The sequence below is a fragment of the Balaenoptera acutorostrata genome, chromosome 3 (assembly GCF_949987535.1).
Source record: "Balaenoptera acutorostrata chromosome 3, mBalAcu1.1, whole genome shotgun sequence".
Taxonomy (NCBI): Eukaryota; Metazoa; Chordata; class Mammalia; order Artiodactyla; family Balaenopteridae; genus Balaenoptera; species Balaenoptera acutorostrata.
In genome coordinates this window covers 171,103,966-171,130,364 of record NC_080066.1, presented here as the reverse complement: position 1 = coordinate 171,130,364, position 26,399 = coordinate 171,103,966, and the positions used below count along the sequence as shown (strand labels likewise).

At 39.8% G+C, this 26,399-nt stretch overlaps 1 protein-coding gene across 18 annotated transcripts in view; it reads left to right on the top strand.

The window, feature by feature from the left end:
• LOC102998276 (EF-hand calcium-binding domain-containing protein 11-like) overlaps positions 1–26,399 on the top strand; it is a 91,657-nt gene that overhangs the window by 3,021 nt on the left and 62,237 nt on the right. For 10 of the 18 annotated variants that reach the window (XM_057542521.1, XM_057542516.1, XM_057542518.1 and 7 more), the window contains exons 3-5: positions 1,373–1,418; positions 13,543–13,644; positions 14,528–14,618. In XM_057542521.1, the coding sequence (XP_057398504.1) occupies positions 1,373–1,418; positions 13,543–13,644; positions 14,528–14,618 (239 nt within the window). The other 8 variants (XM_057542527.1, XM_057542523.1, XM_057542517.1 and 5 more) reach the window with 8 other exon arrangements.

The following is a 26,399-nucleotide window of genomic DNA, read 5'->3' as shown; positions in this document are numbered from 1 at the left end:
ACAGTTTAGTGTAGAGAGACTTATGAAACTCTGATAAATACTAAGATAGAGAAGAGGTTAAGAACAGAAAGGGAGGAGGGCAAGGAGAAGGGTCTAATTCTGTAGTAACTTTAATAGGAATCTGGGCATCATTTAGAGCAGCGGAGGTAGACTCTGATATGAAGTGTCTGGGAGCGCTTTGTGGTGGTGGGAGAAGTTATGCCTTGGTGATTCACGGTTGCCTGTGGTGGCCGTATCAGAGTGATGTGACAGCAGGACTGAAGGGATAAGAAAATAAGAAAATTCAGAAGGAATAGGTTTGGGGGAAAGACAGTGAGTTCGGATTGGGGCATATTAAGTTCGAGGAGGCTACAAGCACCCCAAGTGCATTCCTTTTTTAAGTGCTGTGCTGGGTGTTGAGGTGATGGTGGTAAAGATCTGCTCTCAGATTGTGCCACCTCCCTTAGATGTAGGAATCTGAAGTTGGGTGGAGAGGTGAGGGCTAGAGATAGATTTGGGATTCCTCACAGGTGGTAGCTCAAAACATGAGACTGAGGTGGCATTGCCCAAGAGGAGTATGCGGCGTGTGAAGGGCAGTGTCCTGAGGGGAGAACATGGGGGGAGTACCCACATTTAAGGGTCGGTGGGGACTCCATGAAGAAGATGCACTGGGAACTGGTTGTCTGGGAGGGGCAGGAGGAACCAGGGAAGTGCAAGGCATGGAATCCAAGGTGGAGAAGCTACATCAGATGTTGCCAAGGTTCTAATTCCATGATGTTTATAAAGCTCTCTTAACCATGTGGGAAAATGCTTATGTTTTAATATTTAGTGAAGGCAGGTCCCCAAACTTAATATACAGTGTATTCTCAAATAGTTTAAAAATGCATGGAGGGGGGGAAAAAAAGCTGTACTAGGCCTAAATGTTAACAATGGTTTTCACTGGATGGCTGGTGTTTTAGATGTTTTTCTTCATAATTAAAAAATATTTTTCATGTTTTCTACATCATGTTACTATTACAGTCAGGAAAAAATTTTTAAGTAAACCCATAGAGGCCATTGTAACAATTGCTTGTATTTGTCTAAAACAGAAATGTTACCTTTTAGGTTATGCTGTACATGTGACAGCCAAGTTGAATTTATATGACCAAACTGTTTTGGTCAATGCAATAAAGTTTTGGGGGCCATTACAGTCTGTAGTAGATTAGCATCTGGTATCTTATTAATAGAAGAGAAAAATGACTATTATAGCTGTTCTGTGATGTTACTTGTCTGCTGGATTCAACAAAGTTGGTTTCTCATAAAATACATTCCTTCCCCGCACCCCAGGAATTAAGAACTTGTACTGTGAAAACATTTGATGAAATTGTATATCTTATGCTTTTTTCTTTTCTAGATAGAAGCTGATGCTGTGATGTCCTCAGTAGATCTAAACACTTCCGGTAATGTGAAAGTTAATTTTTAGTACTCTTATTTAGACATTCATGAAACTACAACTAAGAACAAATATAGAGGCTATAAAGCATTATGTTTAAGCAAATCTTTGTTTTGTTTCTGATTACCCAAAAAGAACGAGGTTTGGTTCTTTTAATTTTAGTTAATTAATGTATTCATAAGCGTATGTTTATTGTAGGAAAATTTTAAACCCCTGAAAAGCATAAAGAAAAAATGTTGCTGGTAATTTCAACATCCCGCGGATGATCTAGGTTTTCTGACTTAAGCAGCTGAGTGAGTGGAAGTGGCACTTCCTGAAATGGGAAGACTGGGGGAGAAGATTTAGGGTCTGGGGAGTGCAAGAATTCAATTTTGAATATGTTGAGTTTGAGAGGTTTCGGTCAATGATGTCAAGGCAGTTGAGCTGTATGAGTATGGAATTCAGAGGAAAGATCTGGGCCACAGAAATAAGTTTGAGAGTCATCAGCGTTTGGATGGTTTTGAAGCCATGGGAGTGGATGAGACCCCTTGAGGGAGAGACTGAGACCCGTAGGAACTATAACCATTAAAAGTCAAGTAGGGGATGAAGAGACGGCAAAGGAGGCTTAGGAGGGGCAGAGGGGCCAGAGGAAAATCAAGAGTATTTGATCAAAAGCCAAGAGAAGTGACTATTCCAAGGAAGAAGTTTGGTCAACAGTGTCCAATGCTGTTGAAAGGTTAAGTAGCAAAAGAACTGAAGAGGATCCGTGGAGCTGGCAACCCGGGGGTGTCAGGTGATTTTAGGAAGAGCAGTGTCATTACGTGATGGGAGCAGAGGCCAGGCTGCAGTGGTTTGAAGATAAAGGGAAAGTGGCAAAGTGACAATGTGAGTAGATAAGTCTTTCAGTGGGTCCAGTAGCTGTGGATCAAGAGCTGTTTGCTTTGCTTTTGTTTGCTTTTTTTTGGAACACAAAGAAGATGTTTCTAAGCTTAGCAGAATGATCTAGTGAAGAGGGAAGAGGCAAATGAGACAGAGAGATAACTACCTATTGTTTGAGGAGATAGGGTCCAGAGCATGCTGAATTGGCTTTTCAAAAATTACTTTTTGGGGGGATGTAATTTAAGGCTTACGGAAAGTTGCAAAATAAAAATAGTACAGAGAATAGCTGTATACCCTTTAGCCAGATTCACTTACTGTTCATATTTTACCCCATCTACCTTCTCTTCTGCACTTTCTGCCTCTTCTCCATCCTGTCGCTGAGCTGTTCATAACCACAGCACACCCATCATAAGTTTATATTGACACTTGTCTTTATCTGCTTTACCGTCTATATTGCAATGTTGTCACTTGATCTAATTATGTCCTTATTAGCATCTTTCCTCATTTAATACAGGAATTAGTCCTTGGTATCATGTCTCTTTAGCCTCTTTTAATCTGGGATATTTCTATAGACTTTTTTTTTTTGCCTTTTTACAACATTGTTATTTTTGAGGAAATAGCCCACCCCTCATGGTTTCCTTTTTTTAGGAACAGCCCTCATCTTGTGTTTGCATGGCGTTTCTCTGTAAGTAGGTTGAGGTTAAGCACCCTCAGCCAGAATCCCATTTGGGCGATATGTCCCTCTCAGGGCACCACATCTGGAGGCACACGATGTCTGTCTGTCTCTCGTAGATACTAATTTTATCACCGGTCAAGATGTTGTCGGATTTCTCCATTGTATTATTTCTCTTTATATTTTCTTCCCTTGCAACTAATCAGCAGCCTGTGGAGAGACACGTTTGACGTTGCAGATATTCTGCTTCTCATCACAATTTCCGCCTGGATTTGGTATCCATTTGTGATTCTTGTCTGATCCAGTTTTTGCTGTATGATTGCAAAGTAATGATTTTATGATCCCAGTGCCTCTTTCAGTTAGCCCTTGGCATTTTTACTATAAGCAAGAGACTTCCTGTCTTCTTGATTGATCAGTCCATCTCTCTTTTATCAGTATGGACTCATGAATTTGTATGTTTTTAATGATTTATAATTCATTACTATACTTAGTTATTTTAGTGCTCCACTTACCACAGATTTGGCCATTGAGTGCCTCCTTGAGCTGGCTCCTGTGTCCTTTAGACTGGCTTGACTTTTTTCTTTTTAAAAATCTTTTTATGTATAAATTTTGGGTTTACAGAAGAGTTTACTAGATTATTTTTTGGATACAGGTTTGGTATCACATATTAAACATGACTTTTCAAACAATATTATTGCTAGGAGAAGGTGTTTTTGACATAACTCCCTAACTTGATGGAATTTCCCCAGGCTTTAAATTTCATGTTAAAAATTTTCACACTTTCAAAGTATTCAAATGTTGTTTCTTTGCTGTTCAGTTTAGGTTGCAACTTCTTGGTGAAGCCTTCCTTACATATTTTCTCTGGGTTTCTATGTGAATATTCCAGTCTATAAAGATTTCTGTCTTCTGGCAGAAGGATTTCCTGCATTTTTTGCATTGTTAGGGTTTCTCTCCTTTAGGAGTCCCCTGAGAGTCAGTGAGTGATTCTGTCTGGATGCATGTCTTACGCTGCTCTTGTTTATGTAGCGTTTCTACGTAAATACGTGTAGTTTGCCAAAAGCACTCTCAAATTCATTATTCCCGGAGATTTTCTCCCTTATGTGTGTTCTTTGGTTCTGAATTAGGGATTTGACTTCACACGGAAGGTTTTCTTTCCTTAACCAGTTCTTTGATGTACCGACAGGTGTTATTCTGGAAGAAAGGTTACCCACGTTCTTTACAGGTGTAGTGAGTTCTCTGATGTAAAGGTTGACTTCCGAAAAAACCTTCCACGTTCAATATCCTGAGTTTTCCCCCCATGTGTATTATATCACATTTAGTAAGATATGACTTACACGCATGTGTTACATTCATATGGTTTCTGTATGGGTCACTTGATGTACATTGAAGGGTAAATTCTGGCAGAAGGTTTTCCCACCTTCATTACATTCTAAAGGTTTCTCTTGAGTGTGAGTGCTCTGATATAAAGTGAGGACTGGTCTGTGGCAAAAGGATCTTCCAAGTATGCCGTTGTTAGTTTCCTCCCCTGCTTTTTCTTTTTTTCTGATGTTTGAGAGAGGGTTGACTTGAGGCTGGAGATGTTTTGTAAATTTCATGAAACATTTCCTCTCTTTCCTGAGTCCTCTAATGCTTGGATTTGGACTTCCTGAAGAAACAGTTCTCACATTTTTGCAGTCATGGAGCTTCCTTTTAATATTAGTTCTGATGTACATTAAAGCTTTAGGTTTTGAATGAGGTTCTCTACATTCCCTTCATGTGGCCTATCTCACACCTGAGTTCTCTTATGTATAAGGAAGACTGCCTTATTATGGGACATTTTCTCGAATTCATAATAGTCTAAGGATTGCTTCAGAACTGGAGTTTTTGATGCTGAAAGTAGGCTTCCCTATGAGGGCTTTCCGACTTTGGTGATGTGCTCCAGGACCTGCTCCCGTATGCACGTCCCTTGCATTTAATATCAGGGATATTATAGGTACTCTCACATCCACTTCCCCATCAGATCATTAGGATGCTTCCTGTCACAGCATCTTTTCCTAATACTTAATTTTTAAGTATATTTCAAAAGGTTACAAAGTAAATTAGTCATCTGAGAAATTCAAGGGAAGATTGGGTTGGAGGAACGAGATCAAAGTGTAGGTGCTTAGTACCTTGCTCCAAAATTACTGTGAAAGGGGTTTCCTTAGTCTACAAGCTTCCAGGCTTTTCCCTTCCTCTTCTGGTCCTGATATCAACAGCAGATTAACTTTCTCAAAGCATCACTTTCTTCATGATTAAAGGAGTAGACTTAGCTTCAATTCATGTCCCCTTGAAAGGGGAGACTCAAGACCACAGACATCCCAGGGAAAGAGTAAAATAGCCATCTTAGCAAGAAGTCACTGCTGAACTCTGAATGCTGCTAACATAAAATTTTTTCATTAGGACTGTTAGTAGTGAACCAATTTCAGACCAGCTCCTTCTTTTCTCCCTTTCAGTGACATGAGTCACATTTACATGTTATTTTTCTTACAGGAAGAGAGTTTATACACAGATTATTTTACCAAATATATTATCTCTCTCCTTAATGTTTTGATCTTGAAGAACTGAAAGGTTGGCCTTGGCTTTCTGGGAGCTATTTATTCAGGTAATCAACTTCCCAAAGTTCTTCTGAGTAGCTGTGACTTGGGAATTCTCCCACTAGGTGTAGCTCTTCTTACATCCAGACAGGGTTGTGCCACATCTCCAGCATGCAACCCCAAAGGACCCTCCACACAGAGCCCATTTGCTGCCCAGCTTCCTGGGGGAAGGTCCAGACTCACATCCTGGATTGAGCCTGACAGGGCAGAGCCCTGACGATGCACACATTTCATACAGTACCTAAACCTGGATGCCCAGACCCTGCTTCCCAAGGTCTCTCTAAAAGGTGGGTCGTTTCTGTAGAGGTTCCTTGTGAAAATTAAAAAGAGTGAAAAGTTAAGACAAAGCCATTAGAAGAGTAGGATGTCTCAGGGAAAGTCACACTGGGAGAATTTGAGGGCAGCCAGAATGAGTAGCAAAAAGGTGTTAATGACATTTTTAATGCCTGTAACTTAACAAGCACTTGAGTATCAGCAAAAACTGTTTAGGCACCAGGAACAAGGAATTATATTAATGGGAGGAAAAAAAAAAATCAAGCCACTTGTTTAAGGAAGCAGCAGATCAGTGTTGGCATTGGTTCCAATACACACTATTGCTACCTAATTTTAGAGGGTTTTATTTCTGTTCTCTAAGGGTATAGAACATTTCATATCTCCTCTAACTATAGAAAATGAAAGAAGTTTGCAACTAGAAGAGCCTAGAAAACAGTCATATATTTCCTTTTTTAAAATGAGGAAACTGAGCTCCAGAGAGGAATAAAAAATCTTAATCCTGGCATTTGATGGTTCTTTATTGGTTTATAAGATACTTTTACATGTGTTACAGTATTTATTATTATTATAGATAATAATTATAGCTTTGATTCCTTGAGTGTTTACCATGTGCAGACTCTGTGATGAGTATTATGCATGGATTGTTAAATTTAATACAACTCTATGTTAGGTTTGTCCCATTTTATAAGTTAAAACAATCCTGAAGCTTAGAGAGGTTAAGTAATCTGTGCAGGGTGGCCCAGCTAGCTAGTAAGTAGCAGACCACAGTCGTGTAATCTCCAAGCTTACCCTCTCAACCATTTGATAAACCCTTCCCTTGAGGTTAATAGTGTCATGGATCATATTGATGGAGCTGAGGCCAGTCTTCATTGTCCTGGGAACTTAATGAATGAGTTGAAATCAGGAGTGGGTCAGTACACAAAAGACAAATCACAAGGTTCTGTGCAGCCGCTAGAGGTTGATGTCAAATTTGGTTCCGAGCTACTGAGTGTCCAGATCAAATAGGGAATCACAACCAAGTGCAGATGTCAGCACCCACACCACAGAAACTCCTTTTCCAGAGAGACATAGTTTTCCCCGATGTGGGATGTTTCCCGCACGATGTCTCATGGAGGAGAGACTAATAAGTGGACACTGACGTCCACAAACTGTTCAATAAATACAGTAGTGAATGAAGTCTGTAAGGCCGTTTCTTGTACTTTCTTCAGCATAGGCCAGTGGTTTAATGCCAAACGTGTCTGGGCAGTTCTATGAAGGGCAAGACCATGTGTGATCTCAGATGGTTTGACTTCATTGTGGGATAAATCGTAGAGCATTTTATATGAATAACAACAGCTAAGATTTATAAGACTTTTGCTTAATCTGCCCAATGCACATCGCCCCACTGCATTCTCACACAGCTGTCTGCGTGTTTTTATCCCAGAGCTATATAAAATATGCTTGAGGGAAAAAACCAGAACAAAGTATATCAGAATTTTGTTTCCACTGGGTGATTAGATCATGCTTTTTTCTCCCCTTTCTTTCTGTTTTTTTATATTGTTGCCCTTTCAACACACTGAACATATTTTACTTTCATACTTAGAAAAAAAAAAGCTTTCCAGGAGCTTACTTTTAACCTGCAACTTTAAACAATGGAAAAATCAAGAGATTGATTCATTACAGTGGTGATGATAGACTGTTTGACTCAGTCATGCTATCCAGGGTCAGTTTAATTGGAAAATAATTTGTGGATGATGAGGTTAATGGCTTTTATTTATTGCTATCTTGGCTGAGTTGTTTTGAGCCGGATAGTTGACTATAAAAGTATTCTTTTCCTAAATTTAAATGTCTGTTTTCTAGTCTTTTAAGTTATATTGTAAACACATTTTTTGTATTTGTTTTGTGTATATTTTGTTGTTTTGGGCTCCTACCTAAGGAACTGAGGCCACGGTATAGCAGGTGTAGCAGGCTGCTGTTTGACTTCAGATTTCAGTTGACCTCTTCATTTCTATCATCAGGAAACACATACACATTATACTTATCTTGAAATCATAGGACCATTTTGTGGTATCACCCACAGATATTCCCTTCTCAATTAATGTATTTTAATTCCCCATTTAAAGATGATGAGTAAGTTTTCTTGTAGGGGTAAAAAAGAATTAGGAGACACTGACCTAAAGACACTTTTTAAGAATGTCATATGTGATAGGGAAGATGAAAGAAGTATCGTCACTTCTGTGATGGCCAGATGTCACACGAACACGATAGACAAGAAAACCTCTAAGACTTTCAAAGGGAGCGGCACTCCCTTCCTGCCCGAGGTGTGGGCCAGAGCCGGATGTGGAAGGCTGGGTGGGGTTTGCAAAAGGTGGAGAAGCAAAGAGGAGAACAGGGCGAATGAATGAAGGCAGATGCCAGCTGCGAGCTTGTCCTCCGGCTCCTGGTGCTCCCTGGGCTCTGCTGGTGCCAGCGTGGATGCAGAGCTCCGTGCCAATTTAGACTTCCCCGCGCGGTCCACGCCCGTGCAAACGTTGCCTGTCATGTCCTGGAGACTTTGCCGAGGTGTCTGTTCATGGTCCAGAGGAGGGGCTTTATCACTCACCCTCCATCACAGGTCCGCACTTTCTCCTCCTCCGTAGGGGCTCTTTCTGCATGCTAGCCCTGTGGGGTTTCTCCTACAGACCCCCTACCCCCAAGCGTCTCACCCTCTTCTCTCAGATCCCTGCCCCCCGTTTTACAGCGCGCCCTCTTGCCGGTCCCCCTTTCAGATTTGCAGGCCCAAAGTGCTCCTCAGCTGTCCCTGTGTTGGTATCAAGTCCTGCCGGAAAGGGAACCCCCGGCCCCCCACGGAGTGGTGCTTTCTTCTCCCACTGCCGCAGGGAGTGCGGTGCGCTGCAAGCCAGCTGACCCGCAGCGAGCAGCCCTGACGGAAGCTGGGAGTTGGAGAGGGGGAGATTTAAGGACCAGTTTACCTGGAAGGAAGAGTGAAACTTTAAACTCCAGAATAAGGGATCGGCGCTTTGCAGTGCTAACGCTGAGGAACCTTTGAAGGGTTATGAGCAGCAGATGTGCATCATAAAAAAAGATAACGATTCCCGTCCACGTTTGGTAGGAATAAGGTTTCGTTGGTTCAGATTTCTCTATTTTGCTGTAACCTGTTTTTACTCTTCCTCGTTTCCCTCCCAATGATAGAGTAAAACTTGCTTTCTTCCATTAAGGTGGATTCTTTTCTCTTCCTGCCCCTACTCTTATGCGTGTACCTGGAAGAAAATATTAGCCCTCTGAATTTACTTACCCATCTTACTGTGACAACTCACTGCTCTTGATGCCACGAAAGCCCTTCTGTCCTTACAATCTTTTTATGCAAACACATTCTATCCTTTTTTTTTTTTCCCTGCATGGTCTCCAAAAGTCATTATCTGAATTTTATTTCTCAAACTAGAAAAGGCTTGCATTATACCTTTTAAAAGGCCACTTAATCCTTTTAAGCCCTCATTTTTAGGCATTTTCAATCCCTGGAAAAATTAATAGATGGCCCAATGACTGTGAGCCCTCTCTTTTCTACTAAGTCCAGGACCAGACTTCCAGTCTAAAAAACTTGGCATTTTTATTATTTTCTCCTTCATTCTCCCAGGTTTATTGCAGTTTCTAATTTAAGCTCACTGCGATAGCCAGAAACTAGATGACTACATTTTCAAGAGGATTTCTCTCTACGCACTGACCCTAAAGCTTAGAACTGTGAGCCACAAAACAAAACAAAAGAAAACAACTTTCAAGGAAAAATTTATATAGTTTTGTTGGACTTTTTGAATATATCCACCCCTGTGGTGAAAGATGATTACCTTCCTAGGAAATTGCTTAAAAACAAAAAAGGGGGAAAAGATAACACTTCTCTATATGATATACCTGTATCACATGTATTAAGTAGATTGGAAAGTAAAAAATATATATATTCATTATAGAACATGAAGAGTCCATTTCGCCAAGAGTAGTTTATAAAATGGAAGGGAGTGCTTTCCGTGATATGGAAAATGCACAGACTTGCAGAGTCTGGAAGGATTCCGTAAAGATCGTTGGCCCCAATGGCCTTTGAGGCATGATCCTCAGTCCTGCGTCCTGTGGGGGGCACTTCTAGAGGCGCTGCTGGAGAGGGAACGGTGAGGAGCCCACCTCACTCCAAACCGAATAGCTTTGCCTTCATCTCTACACACTGGGCGTTCCTGATTTAGAAAGAAGAACCTTTCCTACAGCTAAAACAAAGTAAGAAAACTACTGGTAGAGTCCAGCTACCCGGGCAGTTTCTGAACACCTTCTGTAGATTAATAACGAACACAGATAAACACATAGGTCTACGTGGTTCCTGTGGTGATCCCAACGTGTAGCTACAGCAAAGTGTGTTTAGGTAACTTTCATTACTAGAACAGTTTACAGAGAAGACCCAGCCTCGTATTTGGAATTAGAATGTTCTGAACATACTTTCACTCCAGGGGTGGACACAGGTAATGCATTTCTCATTGGGTATGAAATGTGGTGGCAGTAGAATTATGGAAAGTCTTTGTGAAGTGGTAATTTTAGGTTTGAATATGGTGACAGCAGGTGGAGCTAGTAGTAGGAACTCTATTTCTAGGCCATTTAAACAGCAGTAAAACATATAAAACTTACATTAATGTGTTTGCATTACAGAGCTGTAGGAATAGCAAACCTTTATGCCTTGGCTTTGGAAAGTGATCATACTACTACAACATGAGAGCTCAGCTGAATGGAAACTTCTCTATCCTTTTTAGAAAAGGGACTTGCATGGTATTGAATGCATTTGTATGTGTTGCCATCGAAGATTAAGACAAGAGGATGGGGATGGGGCAGTGAGATATGTTTATGTGGTTTGATATTGACTTTAAAAAATAAGGTAAAAAAAAATAAATAAATAAAAAAAAAATAAAAAATAAGGTATACGAGCCTGTGGGAAAATAGTGTGAATGAACTTGATTACATAACTAGAGTTATTTGTATTATTAGATGGTTTCTTCTTTTTAAGTGGTAATAAACATATAGTTGAAATCCACATATATTTTCTCCTAGGAAACACTAAAGAACATGTGCTTTTTATCCCCCAAGATTATGAAATAAAGACCTGACTACTTTATAGCCCCAAATACGGATGAGTTTTCTGAATATGTGGTTTAAAATATATCATTCACCACTCATGCACTTTTTTTTTCTTGTGAATCTTAATCACACATTGAACCACGGAACTGTGCTTCTTTTCTTATCGTTTCCTGAAATCAGATGCAATTAAATGAAGAGCAAATATTATGCATGCATTTCCTTTTCCTCTGAATTTTGTTTGTTTTTTTACTGTATCATAGGTATTAAGAAATTGGGGTTTCTAAAATGACGATTTTGCTGGCTATGTGAATAAATAGGGACCTACTTTTTGGCATTAATTTACAGAGTTATAAGAGCATTTAAAACACATTTTAATGCTTTTTGCTGAAAACTAGAAATAACGTCTTCCTATGCTTTTATTTACTTATTCAACAAACGTGAGGAACGCCTCCTACAAGCAGGTATCTTACTAAACACTGTGGATAAAATTTGACAGCAGACAATCCTTTCCCTCGGTGTGTCTCAGGCAGACGTGTGGCCAAATAGTTACCATGGGACCCGATGAGAACGGAGCTGCATCGCTCCACATCCTCCACTGCCATGGGGGAAAATGCTCCAGACGCTAATTCCATACAATGTATATTTATTGAGCACATGCCAAGCACTCTGGAAGGTGCCAGGAGATACGCCTGTTGCTGCTTTCTTGACTTTTGCTCTTGGTTGTCTCCAAAGCATCAAACAGCTAACATCTCCAAATTGCAACTCCATCTCAGCACCGCCCCCATCCTGCTTCCCCTCGTCTTTCTCATCTCTTTAAATGACTCCTCAAACCACCTAGTACTCAAGCCAGAACCTAGGGCTTACTCTTGACATCTTCTTTCTCATGCACCACGTCTAACCCTCCATCTTTTCTGCAGTATGTCTGGAACCTTCCACTGCCCTCCGTTCCCACTGCCCGCACCCTCGTGACCACATCTCTTGCCAGTAGGATCCTAACGAGTCTCCTTTTTTATATTTTGCTTTCTCCCCAGTCCTTTTTCAAAACAATAGCCAGAGAGATCTTTCCAAAATCTAGATCAGATCATGTCACTTCTCAGTTCCAACTTTATTGACTTCCTATTGCAACTGAAATAAAAATCAAATTATTTCCTGTGGCCCACGAGGGGCTGTGCGTTCGGGCCCCTGCCCACCTCACCAACGCCGTCTTCACCGCATTCGAGCCACTGTGGCCTGTTTTCACTTCTCCCACTTCCCACCCCATGGCCTTGGCACATGCTCTTTCCACGGCCTGGAATGCTCTTCTTCCCACCTTTAGCCAGTTGGTATCTTCTCATCATTTAGGGCTTAGCCTAAATATTACCTCCTCTGTGAGATCTCTCCTTCACCAGAGTCTGCTCTACAGGAGGATTTCTGTGACGTGTTTTATACCCTCCTGTTTTCCCCTTGTTGCACACGCCACAGTTTGTAATTATGTGTACGTTTGTAATTGAACCTGTATCATCACCGTCTCCGTCACTAGACCAAGTGGCTCCCTTGGCACTGGAATCGTGTGTGTTCTCTTTTCCCCTCTATTCCCAGAGCTTAATGCAGTGCCTGGCACCCAGTGGGTCCTAAAGAGTTGTAAGAGAATCGTTTAAATACATAAAGATAGATGGACTTTTTAAATTTCTAAATCTTTAACGACAAATAAGAAAACTGTGGAAAATTAAGAATACTATTTTCTACTTTTTAAAAAACCATTGGAACTATTTCGGGAAATGTGTATAGTTCAGTATACCTCACCAAAATATTCCCTTTTGGAAAGGGTGCAAGTTCTTAAAAATTAGCACGTGGTTATTGTGTGATTTGGGGCTATTTTTAAAACAGTGATACATTTTTAAATGGAAATCCTGACATATAAAAACGAACTGCTCTTTTCATATATTTAGGGCTCAGTTCACTAGAATGTTTAAATTCTTGGCTGCACTCTTTAAACCTACTACAAAGATCACATTAGAATTCATTTTAATAGACATTGTAAGCACAGTATCCAATCTCATATGATCACGCTGGGCTCTTTTATTATGAGAATCACAGGAAGCAGAGCCTGAGGCTGCAGAACAGTCATGGGGCGTACCTAAGGCTGGGGACAGTGCCAACGCTATTGTTTATGGAATGTTCTCTCCACTTTTATCTGCGGTATGCAATTGGTATTGACTTTTGAGAAACTACTTCTTCGCCCCGATCTCCCAGCTGGAAAAAAACCTGTCGTAATGACATCTGGCTAGGAAAAAAGGGATCAAAGACGCATAAGGAAAGAAAATTATGAGACCTTATTTTATAAGTAGTTTCGGGCCTGTCTGTTAGATCTGTCAGAGAGAAGAGTGTCATACTTTTTCGAGGTCATCATCTTTTATCCCCGGGAAGAGCTCAGTGAGCTCCGAAAGTGTCTACCCTTTCTGCCGTCGATTGCTAATGTGGAGTCTACTTAGCTTTTTAAGAAAATGTCTTTTCGACTTTAGAGATCTTTATGAATAAATACTACTCACCAAAATTAAGATAACATTTGTTTGTGGTAGTATCACTTTCCATTTATGTTTTGTTTCCTTCTTAAAGAGAAAGACAGTAAATTGGTTTTTTCCAACTTTTAGGGATATTACTTAAGGAGTTTTTAGACATTGTAAGGAAAAAGAAGGAAGCTCAACTATATTGGAATGAAATAAGACACATCTTCACAGCTTTTGACAGGCACTGTAAGTATCTTTAAAGTGTTTTGATATAAAAAATGGCTATCAAGGAACTGTGAATGGGAACATATACTCAGTAACTAAAATAATATACTTGGAAGGTTATTTTATTATATTCATTAGCTATTACCTTAGATGTTGGTGTACATTTTTTTTCTCCATCACAATCTTAAATTCTTGACATTTACGATGGGTGAAATAATATCTACAGTTATATAATTGTACAATACTTATGATTTGCCTGCAATGTAATGGGGACAACAGAAGGGCTGGCCATGCGGAGATATAGCTGAAGAGCTACTTATGGAAGTTTGGGAGACCATGAGGCCTTTTTTTCCGACTCCTCCTTTGACCCACACATAATTGGAGGAATTGTTTTCCCACGCTGGGGTGGCCCAGAGGAGTAGCTTCAGACCCCCTCCCCACAGAACACAGGGTTGAAAGACTTGTGGAGTCCAGGTTCAGTATTTTGGTTTCTGTAATGGTTTTCCTCTAAATAATAATATAGTTCTAATACCAAGCAAGAAAAAAAAAATGTGAATTTTGAAGAATGAATTATTTTGGCAATTCACAAAGACTTGAAGCCTAATGCCATTGTTGCAGTGTCTGTCCCTTAGTCCTTTCCCTGGGACTCAGGGAATCGGCAAATGATGGGGCTGGAAGAGACCTTCATGAGCATCTGGGACTGTACTGAGGGAGAGTATTACTAGATTCTCAAATTCTTCCAATGAGACAGACAATCTCAGATTACCTTATATGTAAAATCAATTATAAATTACTGCTTTTCTCCTAGTAATAGATTAAAGTCTCACTCATATGTTATGGCTGAAATAGCAGTTCATGGGGCTGATAGAAGTGTATGAATGTTATGTATTCTGCTTTCAAATAGATCGTGGATATTTAACTCTGGAAGATTTCAAAAAAGCATTTAAGCAGGTGGCTCCCAAGTTATCGGAAAGGATTATTCTCGAGGTATTCAGGTAAGGTGCCAAAATCTTTATGTATACCCACCCCTTGATTTACCATTTGCTTTTACAAGTTTTCAGTTTTATGGAGAACACTCATTTATGCTTATTTTTCACTAGTGAACATTTTCATCTCACAGCATATTGTCATGATCCAGGAGAGAATTTTATAGTTAGCTATTAGTCCATCCACACCTTGACAGTGGGCTCTAAAGTGGGTGGAGTGCTTGCATACTAGGAAGGTGGAAAAATCATTTGTTAGTAGGGGTGGAGAGGAGCAGAAAGAAAGTAGAACTTCTTTGTGTATTTATGTATTGACCAAAAAACCCCCCGAAGCTTTATTAATATTTAACATGGATGCTGGTGTTCTCCCATGGTCTGTATTTCATCAGACATGGGTTACAAATGGTCCTTGAGTTGTCTGGAGAGTAGAGTTGGGTTGATCAGTGCTGGCCCCTCCTTCGTTTGTTTTCAAAGTTATAGACCCATGTAGCAGTTCACACACACCTGATAAAGTAGATTTAAAGATTATATTATGTTGTCTTTATAAACTATTTCTGACAAAATGGGCAAGTGGCTTAAAAGCAGTTTCCATTAGGAAACTGCAGATTGAAAATAGTAAGAATAGTGTAAGCACATGCTTGCAGAGAAAATTGCAGAGTTGCCTCTTCTCTGACTGCTAACATGAGTTCCTCATCAACCCTGTTACCAGGTGTGTTAATTAGGGTTTCGTACAGCAGTAAGAGCCAGAAAACCCAAAACAACAAAGCTCAAAACAGAGAGCAATAAACACAGGAGAGTCCAGGGCTGATTTGATGGCAACACAGCTGTGAAGGACCCAGATTCCTCCCCTCCTGTTGTTTGGCTGCCTCAGCATCTGGCTTCTCCCTCTTGCTTCAAGGTGGCTCCCAAGGTTTGAGCCATCACACCCGAATTCCAGCTAGGTAGGCCGAAAGGGAGCAGAAGATATGCCCCTCCTTTTAAGGCTATCCATTATTTCTTCCTACATCCCAGTGACCAAAGCTTCGTTCCAAGGCCACGAATAGCTACAAGGGGGAGGTGGGTCTGGAAAATGTAGTCCCTGCTTTGGGCAGTCATGTGCACTCAAATGGAGTTTCTGATACTGGGGAAGAAGGAGAGAACAGATATTGGGGGACATCTGGCAGGTGTTCCCATGTGGATAAAAGTAATTTCATGAAATCTGACCGGAAGCCAGCCCTGCTCAGTAGAAATTATCAAGCAGGTTATTTGAAATAAGGATCTGCACTCACTGTCGTTAACAGTGACATATATGAAATTCTTTTGCTGCATCATTTGCAAGCAGATTATTGAGCAAGCTATTGAAGAGCGAAGGAGTTCAAGCCAGGCGCAGACAAAGTGCCCGAGGACAGTTATTACTTAGGTGATTCCAGAACATCAAGACCTTTAAAATATAGTAGCATCCTTGTGTACACTTTGTGATGAGAAGAGTAATGGAAGTCAATGTATTTCTACCACATGGTGGTGGTTTTTCACAAAAAGAATTACTTCATTTTACTTTTACAAAAAGACACGTGTCGGTCTTCCCTGGTGGCACAGTGATTAAGAATCTGCCTGCCAATGCAGGGGACACGGATTCGAGCCCTGGTCTGGGAAGATCCCACATGCCGCGGAGCAACTAAGCCCGTGCGCCACAACTACTGAGCCTGTGCTCTAGAGCCCACGAGCCACAGCTACTGAGCCTGTGCACCACAACTACTGAAGCCGGCGTGCTTAGAGCCTGTGCTCCACAACAGGAGAAGCCACCGCAATGAGAAGCCCGTGCACCGCAACGAAGAGTAGCCCCCACTCACCGCAACTAGAGAAAGCCCGTGCACAGCAATGAAGACCTAATGCAGCCAAAAATAAATAAATTAAATAAATTAAAAAAAAAAAAAAAGGACAAGTGTCCAAATTTGCTGACCGTTTTGTGTTAAGTGGTTTCAGGAGATGCCCCTTTGTACCACATGTGTAATTTTGAAAAATCCACTTAAATATAGCCGTTCAAGGTAGAAGCAGTCTTTTAACAGTGAGTGGAAAAGTAACTGCTTCTCAAAAGAAACCTACATTATTGGGAGAACATTTCTGAAAATAGATATTTGGAAATGTGATTCTGTTTTAAAAAATGTGTACACCTATTGAAACCTTCATACCTGCATGTTTAATAAATTAAAAATGGAATGTTCTAATCTGGTGAGAAAAGTCGTTCAGTGGTTTAAGAAAAAAAAAAAAGAAAATGGTCATGAAGAACCTAGGGGCAAGACGGGAATAAAGACACAGACCTACTAGAGAATGGACTTGAGAATATGGGGAGGGGGAAGGGTAAGCTGTGACAAAGTGAGAGAGTAGCATGGACATATATACACTACCAAACGTAAAATAGATAGCTAGTGGGAAGCAGCTGCATAGCACAGGGAGATCAGCTGGGTGCTCTGTGACCACCTAGAGGGGTGGGATAGGGAGGGTGGGAGGGAGGGAGGGAGACACAAGAGGGAAGAGATATGGGAACATATGTATATGTATAACTGACTCACTTTGTTATAAAGCAGAAACTAACACACCATTGTAAAGCAATTATACTCCAATAAAGATGTTAAAAAAAAAAAAAAGAAACAATTCCCAGACTATTTCAGGTTGGGGATTAAAAAAAAAAAAAAAGGTTATGGGTAAGCCTAACTGTGTAGTATATGTATAAAACATTTTTAAAAATTCAAGGGGCTTCCCTGGTGGCGCAGTGGTTGGGAGTCTGCCTGCCAATACAGGGGACACGGGTTCGTGCCCCGTTCTGGGAAGATCCCACATGCCGCGGAGCGGCTAGGTCCGTGAGCCACAACTACTGAGCCTGCGCGTCTGGAGCCTGTGCTCTGCAACGGGAGAGGCCGCAACAGTGAGAGGCCCATGCACCGTGATGAAGAGTGGACCCCGCTCGCCGCAACTGGAGAAAGCCCTTGCACAGAAACGAAGACCCAACACAGTCAAAAATAAATAAATAAATAAATTTAAAAATTCAAAAAAAAAAAAGTTTCAGTGGTTTGAGAGCACAATTTTTAAAAGTATACAAATTCAATAGCTTTGATAAGTTTTCAAGAGCAACTAATTGGTATCAGGAGAGATGGATATTTATTAGCTGAATTTCAATTAACAATACCAACAAAATAATTAAAAAAAAAAACCCCTTAAGCTTTTTCATTATCAGAGGATGGAATTAAAAACAGGGATTCGGTGTCATGATGCCCTTTTCCCATTTAGATCTACATACCTTTGTGAGGTATCTCTGACAGCCGTTAAGACCAAATAGTAAAACAAACTGAAATTGAAATTGCTCAATCACAAAGGATTCAACCGAGATGTTCAGAAATGATAAAGTACGTGAAATCACACTGTTCTTGTTAGATGTTATTAATAATTTCTACTGATGGCAAAAAGTTATTTGCCATTAATGAATAAAATATTTTTACCTTTAATTCCTTAGAAATTTCTGTATTATATTTTATAATGAACATAACATATTCATATTGTGGCACATGTCCGTATAATCTATACATAAATATATTCATATGCCCACAAATCTTGTACTTCCCAGGATTGCGATCAAAACAGTTTAGAGACTACTACAGTAAACAGCCAAACAAGGCATTTTAGCTAACTGAACATGCCCTGCTTAAAGTCTCATTTGTATTATTATTTATAGCACCACAATCCCTAAACCAGAATAAATGATGCATGATAAGAATTAAATGAAGTTGTGACACCAAAAGAGAGAAAAATATTTCCTCTGAGTGTAAATTGAAGTTGGCCAGAGAAACAGAGATGTCTAACTTCCACATGTCTCTGTTTCAGTGGTACAAATAATTTTCAAGAATAAGGAAAAGAAGGATTTCCCTGGCAGTCCAGTGGTTAAGACTCTGCGCTTCCACTGCAGGGGGCACGGGTTCGATCCCTGGTCGGGGAACTAAGATCCTGCATGCTGTGCGGCGTGGCCAAAAAAAAAAAAAAAAGAAAGAATAAGGAAAAGAAGAGCAGCTGCTGGGGCTGTTAGTGATGATGCAAATTACATAATGTTTCTAAGGTTAGACACTGTGTGAGACGCTTGAATAGCTTTGACTTAATCGACCAGTGTGAATGGAGTTCATTCCCAGGTTCGCAGTTACTCAGAAGAAAGCTGATACATGAAGACCACTATAAAAAGGCAGCCAGAGAAGGAGACTTCCAATAAGACCAGAGTCAGCTGTGGTTTGAATGATGAAAGAAGTTTTCACAATCTTTCAATTCTTAGATTGCCAGATTCTTCCCAAAGAAACTTCTAAGACCAAGAGTAGCCTCTTTCAGAAGGCTTGTGATACTTGCTCGTATCACACCTTCATTTTATAAGACAAACCAACCAACCACAACAATAAAACCAGCTAAACACCCAAAACAAACCTTCCAGAAAGACAGACTTGAGGCATAAGGCATCAAAGAATCATTTCATCTTGTAACTTGATGGAAACACTGGAGTATCATTCATTAAATCTGAGGGCTTTACAAGAAGTAAGTGAGATATGTTTATAAAGTTTGTGAATTGTTGCCTAACTTCTCTGGTGGTGTTTACTTTTAGCGATTTTTTCATGAATAAAAGCAACGTGGTTTTTAAAAAAATACGTATATTGTCAGTATTTGTAATATTCATAAACTGTTCTGCTATCATAACCTTTTTAAAAAAATCTTAGTTCTGTAGTTAAATGGATTCAAAGCTCACCTCCAGGCTTTGTGCTATAGTTTCTGCTAAGCTGAAGTCTATCCTCTAGGTAGGGATCATAAGAACTATATTCCCTGGTGTCTTCCATGTCCAACAATGTTTATCTGAGCCATTGTCCTTGAATAAAAACATATAATAGATTGAACATTAACATTTAAAAAAAATTAATTAATTTAGGGGCTTCCCTGGTGACACAGTGGTTAGGAATCCACCTGCCAATGGAGGGGACACGGGTTCGAGCCCTGGTCTGGGAAGATCCTACATGCTGCAAAGAAACTAAGCCCACGAGCCACAACTGCTGAAGCCTGAGCGCCTAGAGGCCTTGCTCTGCAACAAGCGAAGCCACTGCAAGGAAAAGCCTGCACACCACAGCAAAGAGTAGCCACTGCTCACCGAAACTAGAGAAAGCCCGTGCGCAGCAATGAAGACCCAACGTAGCCAAAAATAAATTATTTTTTATTTGTGGCGTGCAGGCTCAGTAGTTGTGGCTCGTGGGCTTAGTTGCTCCGCGGCCTGTGGGATCTTCCCAGACCAGGGCTCGAAGCTGTGTCCCCTGCATTGGCAGTAGGATTCTTAACCACTGTGCCACCAGGGAAGTCCAAACATTAACATCTTTGAATCACATTCTTTTTCTTTGAAAATGCTGATTGTGCTTTTGTTGGAAGTCCTTTTAAATTGTTTAATTTCTATTTCTTTTGCTCAAATTGTTCACCGTGTTTCTCAGTATAATTTCAGCAGTGTCTGTTCTCCTTTGCGCTGTGTCCAATGTGGCTTTTTTGTTGTTGTTGTTATGGGTTTTTAAAAAAATATCTTCATTGGAGTATAATTGCTTTACAATGTTGTGTTAGTTTCTGCTGTATAACAAAGTGAATCAGCTATACATATACATGTATTCCCATATCCCCTCCCTCTTGCGTCTCCCTCCCACCCTCCATATCCCACCCCTCTAGGTGGTCACAAAGCACCGAGCTGATCTCCCTGTGCTATGCGGCTGCTTCCCACTAGCTATCTATTTTACATTTGGTAGTGTATATATGTCCATGCTACTCTCTCACTTCATCCCAGCTTACCGTTCTCCCTCCCTGTGTCCTCAATCCATTCTCTACGTCTGCATCTTTATTCCTGTCCTGCCCCTATGTTCATCAGAACCATTTTTTTTTTAGATTCCATATATATGTGTTTGCATACGATATTTGTTTTTCTCTTTCTGACTTACTTCACTCTGTATGACAGACTCTAGGTCCATCCACCTCACTACAAATAACTCAGTTTTGTTTCTTTTTATGGCTGAGTAATATTCCACTGTATATATGTGCCACATCTTCTTTAACCATTCATCTGTTGATGGACACTTAGGTTGCTTCTGTGTCCTGAGTATTGTAAATAGTGCTACAGTGAACATTGTGGTACATGTCTCTTTTTGAATTATGGTTTTCTCAGGGTATATGCCCAGTAGTGGGATTGCTGGGTCATACGGTAGTTCTATTTTTAGTTTTTTAAGGAACCTCCATACTGTTCTTCATAGTGGCTGTATCAATTTACATTCCCACCAACAGTGCAAGAGGGTTCCCTTTTCTCCACACGGTCTCCCACATTTATTGTTTGTAGATTTTTTGATGATGGCCATTCTGACTGGTGTGAGGTGATACCTCATTGTAGTTTTGATTTTCATGTCTCTAATGATTAGTGATGTTGAACATCCTTTCATGTGTTTGTTGGTAATCTGTATATCTTCTTTGGAGAAATGTCTTTAGGTCTTCTGCCCATTGTTGGATTAGGTTGTTTGTTTTTTTGATATTGAGCTGCACGAGCTTCCAAAACTATGTTGAGTAACAGTGGTGAGAGTGGGCAACCTTGTCTTCTTCCTGATCTTAGTGGAAATGGTTTCAGTTTTTCACCACTGAGAATGATGTTGGCTGTGGGTTTGTCAAATATGGCCTTTATTCTGTTGAGGTAAGTTCTCTCTAGGCCTACTTTCTAGAGCATTTTTATCATAAATCGGTGTTGAATTTTGTTGAAAGCTTTGTCTGCATCTATTGAGATGATTGTATGGTTTTTATCCTTCAATTTGTTTATATGGTGTATCACAGTGATTGATTTGCGTATATTGAAGAATCCTTGCATTCCTGGGATAAACCCCACTTGATCATGGTGTATGATCCTTTTAATGTGCTGTTGGATTCTGTTTGCTAGTATTTTGTTGAGGATTTTTGCATCTATGTTCATCAGTGATACTGGCCTGTAGTTTTCGTTTTTTGTGACATCTTTGTCTGGTTTTGGTATCAGGGTAATGGTGGCCTCCTAGAATGAGTTTGGGAGTGTTCCTCCCTCTGCTATCTTTTGGAAGAGGTTGAGAAGAATAGGTGTTAGCTCTTCTCTAAATGTTTGATAGAATTAGCCTGTGAGGCCATCTGGTCCTGGGCTTTCGTTTGTTGGAAGATTTTTAATCACAGTTTCAATTTCAGTGCTTGTGATTGATCTGTTTATATTTTCTATTTCTTCCTGGTTCAGTCTTGGAAGGTTGTGCTTTTCTAAGAATTTGTCCATTTCTTCCAGGTTGTCCACTTTATTGGCATGTGGTTGCTTGTAGTAATCTCTCATGATCCTTTGTATTTCTGCAGTGTCAGTTGTTACTTCTCCTTTTTCATTTCTAATTCTGTTGATTTGAGTCTTGTCCCTTTTTTTCTTGATGAGTCTGGCTAATGGTTTATCAATTTTGTTTATCTTCTCAAAGAACCAGCTTTTAGTTTTATTGATCTTTGCTATCGTTTCATTTCTCTTTCATTTATTTCTGATCTGATCTTTATGATTTCTTTCCTTCTGCTAACTTTGGGGGTTTTTTGTTCTTCTTTCTCTAATTGCTTTAGGTGTAAGGTTAGGTTGTTTATTTGAGATGTTTCTTGTTTCTTGAGGTAGGATTGTATTGCTATAAACTTCCCTCTTAGAACTGCTTTTGCTGCATTCTGTAGGTTTTGGGTCATCATGTTTTCACTGTCATTTGTTAGGTATTTTTTGATTTCCTCTTTGATTTCTTCAGTGATCTCTTGGTTATTTAGTAGCGTATTGTTTAGCCTCCATGTGTTTGTAGTTTTTACACATATTTTCCTGTAATTGATATCTAGTCTAATAGCGTTGTGGTTGGAAAAGATGCTTGATACGATTTCAATTTCCTTAAATTTACCAAGGCTTGATTTGTGTCCCAAGATATGATCTATCCTGGAGAATGTTCCATGAGCACTTGAGAAGAAAGTGTATTCTGTTGTTTTTGGATAGAATGTCCTATAAATATCAATTAAGTCCATCTTGTTTAATGTGTCATTTAAAGCTTGTGTTTCCTTATTTATTTTCATTTTGGATGATCTGTCCATTGGTGAAAGTGGGGTGTTAAAGTCTTCAAGTATTATTGTGTTACTGTCAATTTCCCCTTTTATGGCTGTTAGCATTTGCCTTAAGGTTTGAGGCAAATGCTCCTACGTTGGGTGTGTAAATATTTCCAATTGTTATATCTTCTTGATTTGATCCCTTGATCATTATGTAGTGTCCTTCTTTGTCTCTTGTAATAGTCTTTATTTTAAAGTCTGTTTTGTCTGATATGAGAATTGCTACTCCAGCTTTCTTTTGATTTCCATTTGCATGGAATATCTTTTTCCATCCCCTCACTTTCAGTCTGTATATGTCCCTAGGTCTGAAGTGGGTCTCTTGTAGACAGCATATATACGGGTCTTGTTTTTGTATCCATTCAGCCAGGCTATGTCCTTTGGTTGGAGCATTTAATCCATTTACATTTAAGGTAATTATCAATATACATGTTCCTATTACCATTTTCTTAATTGTTTTGGGTTTGTTATTGTAGGTCTTTTCCTTCTCTCGTGTTTCCTGCCTAGAGAAGTTCCTTTAGCATTTGTTGTAAAGCTGGTTTGGTGGTGCTGAATTCTCTTAGCTTTTGCTTGTCTGTAAAGGTTTTAATTTCTCTGTTGAATCTCAGTGAGATCCTTGCTGAGTAGAGTAATCTTGGTTTTAGGTTTTTCCCTTTTATCACTTTAAATATGTCTTGCCACTCCCTTCTGGCTTGTAGTTTCTGCTGAAAGATCAGCTCTTAACCTTATGGGGATTCCCTTGTATGTTATTTGTTGCTTTTCCCTTGCTGCTTTTAATATTTTTTCTTTGTATTTAATTTTTGATAGTTTGATTAATACGTGTCTTGGCATGTTTCTCCTTGGATTTATTCTGTATGGGACTCTCCGTGGTTCCTGGAGTTGATTGACTATTTCCTTTCCCATGTTAGGGAAGTTTTCAACTATAATCTCTTCAAATATTTTCTCAGACCCTTTCTTTATCTCTTCTTCTTCTGGGACTCCTATAATTCGAATGTTGGTATGTTTAATGTTGTCCCAGAGATCTCTGAGACTGTCCTCAATTGTTTTCATTCTTTTTTCTTTATTCTGCTTTGCGGTAGTTATTTCCAATATTTTATCTTCCAGGTCACTTATCCGTTCTTTTGCCTCATTTATTCTGCTATTGATTCTTTCTAGAGAATTTTTAATTTCATTTATTGTGTTGTTCATCATTGTTTGTTTGCTCTTTAGTTCTTCTGGGTCCTTGTTAAATGTTTCTTGTAGTTTCTCCATTCTGTTTGCAAGATTTTGGATCATCTTTACTATCATTACTCTGAATTATTTTTCAGCTGGCTGCCTATTTCCTCTTCATTTGTCTGGTCTGGTGGGTTTTTGCCTTGCTCCTTCATCTGCTGTGTGTTTCTCTGTGTTCTCATTTTGCTTAACTTACTGTGTTTGGGGGTCTCCTTTTTGCAGGCTACAGGTTTGTAGTTCCCGTTGTTTTTGGTGTCTGCCCCCAGTGGGTAAGGTTGGTTCAGGGGCTTGTGTAGGCTTCCTGGTAGAGGGGACCGGTGCCTGTGTTCTGGTGGGTGGGGCTGGATCTCGTCTTTCTGGTGGGCACGGCTGCATCTGGTGGTGTGTTTTGGGGTGTCTGTGAAGTTAGTATGGTTTTAGGCACCCTCTCTGCTAATGGGTGGGGTTGTGTTCCTGTCTTGCTAGTTGTTTGGCATGGGGTGTCCAGCACTGGAGCTTGCTAGCCGTTGAGTGGAGCTGGGTCTTAGCGTTGAGACGGAGATCTCTGGGAGAGCTCTCGCCGATTGATATTATGTGGGGCCTGGAGGTCTCTGGTGGTCCAGTGTCCTGAACTCAGCTCTCCCACCTCACAGGCTCAGGCCTGACACCAGGCAGGAGCACCAAGACCTTTTTCGGAAGTCTGAGGTCTTCTGCTAGCGTTCAATAGGTGTTCTGTAGGAGTTGTTCCACATGTAGATGTATTTTTGATGTATTTGTGGGGAGGAAGGTGATCTCCACGTCTTACTCCTCCGCCATCTTGAAGCACTCCCTCTGTTATGGTTTTATTTTCTCCTTACGTTTCTTTCTTGAGCTATATCTACTGATGTTTCATTTCATTTTGTTATTTTGCTGTATCTTGTTATTTTATAGTATCTCCCCAAAGCCTTTCTCTATCTACTTTCGTCTCTCATTTTATGGAGGTGTTTGCTTTATTGGGGGAAGTAGTTTTTGAGGTTTTATTTTTAATGGTTGATTGCTTGGGGGCTGCTAATTATAGCTTTTTTCATGTAAATTAAGAAAGCAAGTTTTCTACCGAGGGATGGGTTTTGAGGAATGTTTCTTTCTTAAACGAAGAGGTGATATCTTATGTAAAAAACAAAAATTGGTACTACTTTATATTACCTCTAAAGATATTTAAAAAAAGGCTTAATGTTGTTAAATTTTGAGATTCCTTTCAGTGTTTAAAACTTACAGCGTTGCTTTCCACTTAGAGCTGATAATCATGACTTGTGTACCTGTGCACTAAAATAACTGAAGCTAATAAATACCATGGATGACGTTTCATTATTATTAAGAAATTCTCAGGAAATTCTATTCTTGAAGAACTTTCTCTTTTTTTGTCCTACCCACTACAAATGGCAGAAGTTTAAGAGGTACGAGAACTGAGTAGCGCTGTTTGTCCAGTGGAATGAATCTGAGCTACCAGGCTGTTTCTAGCACTGAAAGTTTAAAACAAAAAAACACCTTTTCTTCTTTAATACTAATAGAACATAATAAAAACCTTATAGTACTTTTTTATTTTCTTAAACATTCAAAAATCTTTAGTGAATCTAAAAAGTAGTTAAAACTGTTTAACCTGGCTCTCCAACATCTGGTCTGCTTCCCAAACTCATCTTTCATTCATCGTCCCAAATTCCTGTATTTCCCTTTGCATGCTTGTTCCTTTGAATATGTGATGTGTATTTATACTGCATTCTGTTGCTCTTGCCAGCAATGCTTTTCTCTACTTCTTACCTGTCTAAATTAGACCTATCTTTCAAGGTCCTGCTCAATAAATACACACAAAAAAGTCTTTTTTTCTTTACATTGAACAGCCTTTTCTCCTTTCTCTGAAATTTAATAGTACTATGGTTGTGTAATTTTTTCAATCATCTACTCAATAAACAAAAATACAGTGTTTATGATTATCTCCATAAAATACTACAAGCTCTTTGAGGTTACAAATTTATCTGTAACTTTCACCGTTCTCAGCATGTTGCCTTATGCATTCTAGTTACTTAATAATTGTTGGTCCATTGTCACTTACTCCAAATATCCAGTAACAGTAAAATCCTCACTTATAATTTTCTTATGGTTTTAATTTCTTATAATCTAGGCAAGAATCCTTTAAAATGCAATCAGGAGCTTTCTAACCACATGTGGCTTTGCCTTCTATTTTTCTCATTCTACATGTGATTTTTATGAATTAATCTCTGACGGCCTCTCTTTGTTTTTTTCTTTTAGAGACATTTTCGGTTCATGATTTAACCCCAGCTATTGTCAGGGAGCTGGCTTAATGTGCTCTCTTGACTTCGCCCACCATCAGCACCCTGTGGTATTTCTGGCTGGTGTTTTTCCCTGTGTGGGTATGTTTGCGTCTCCATGCCTAGGAGCCTTCTCCATCTCATTGTAAGCGCTGAGATTTGCACTTTC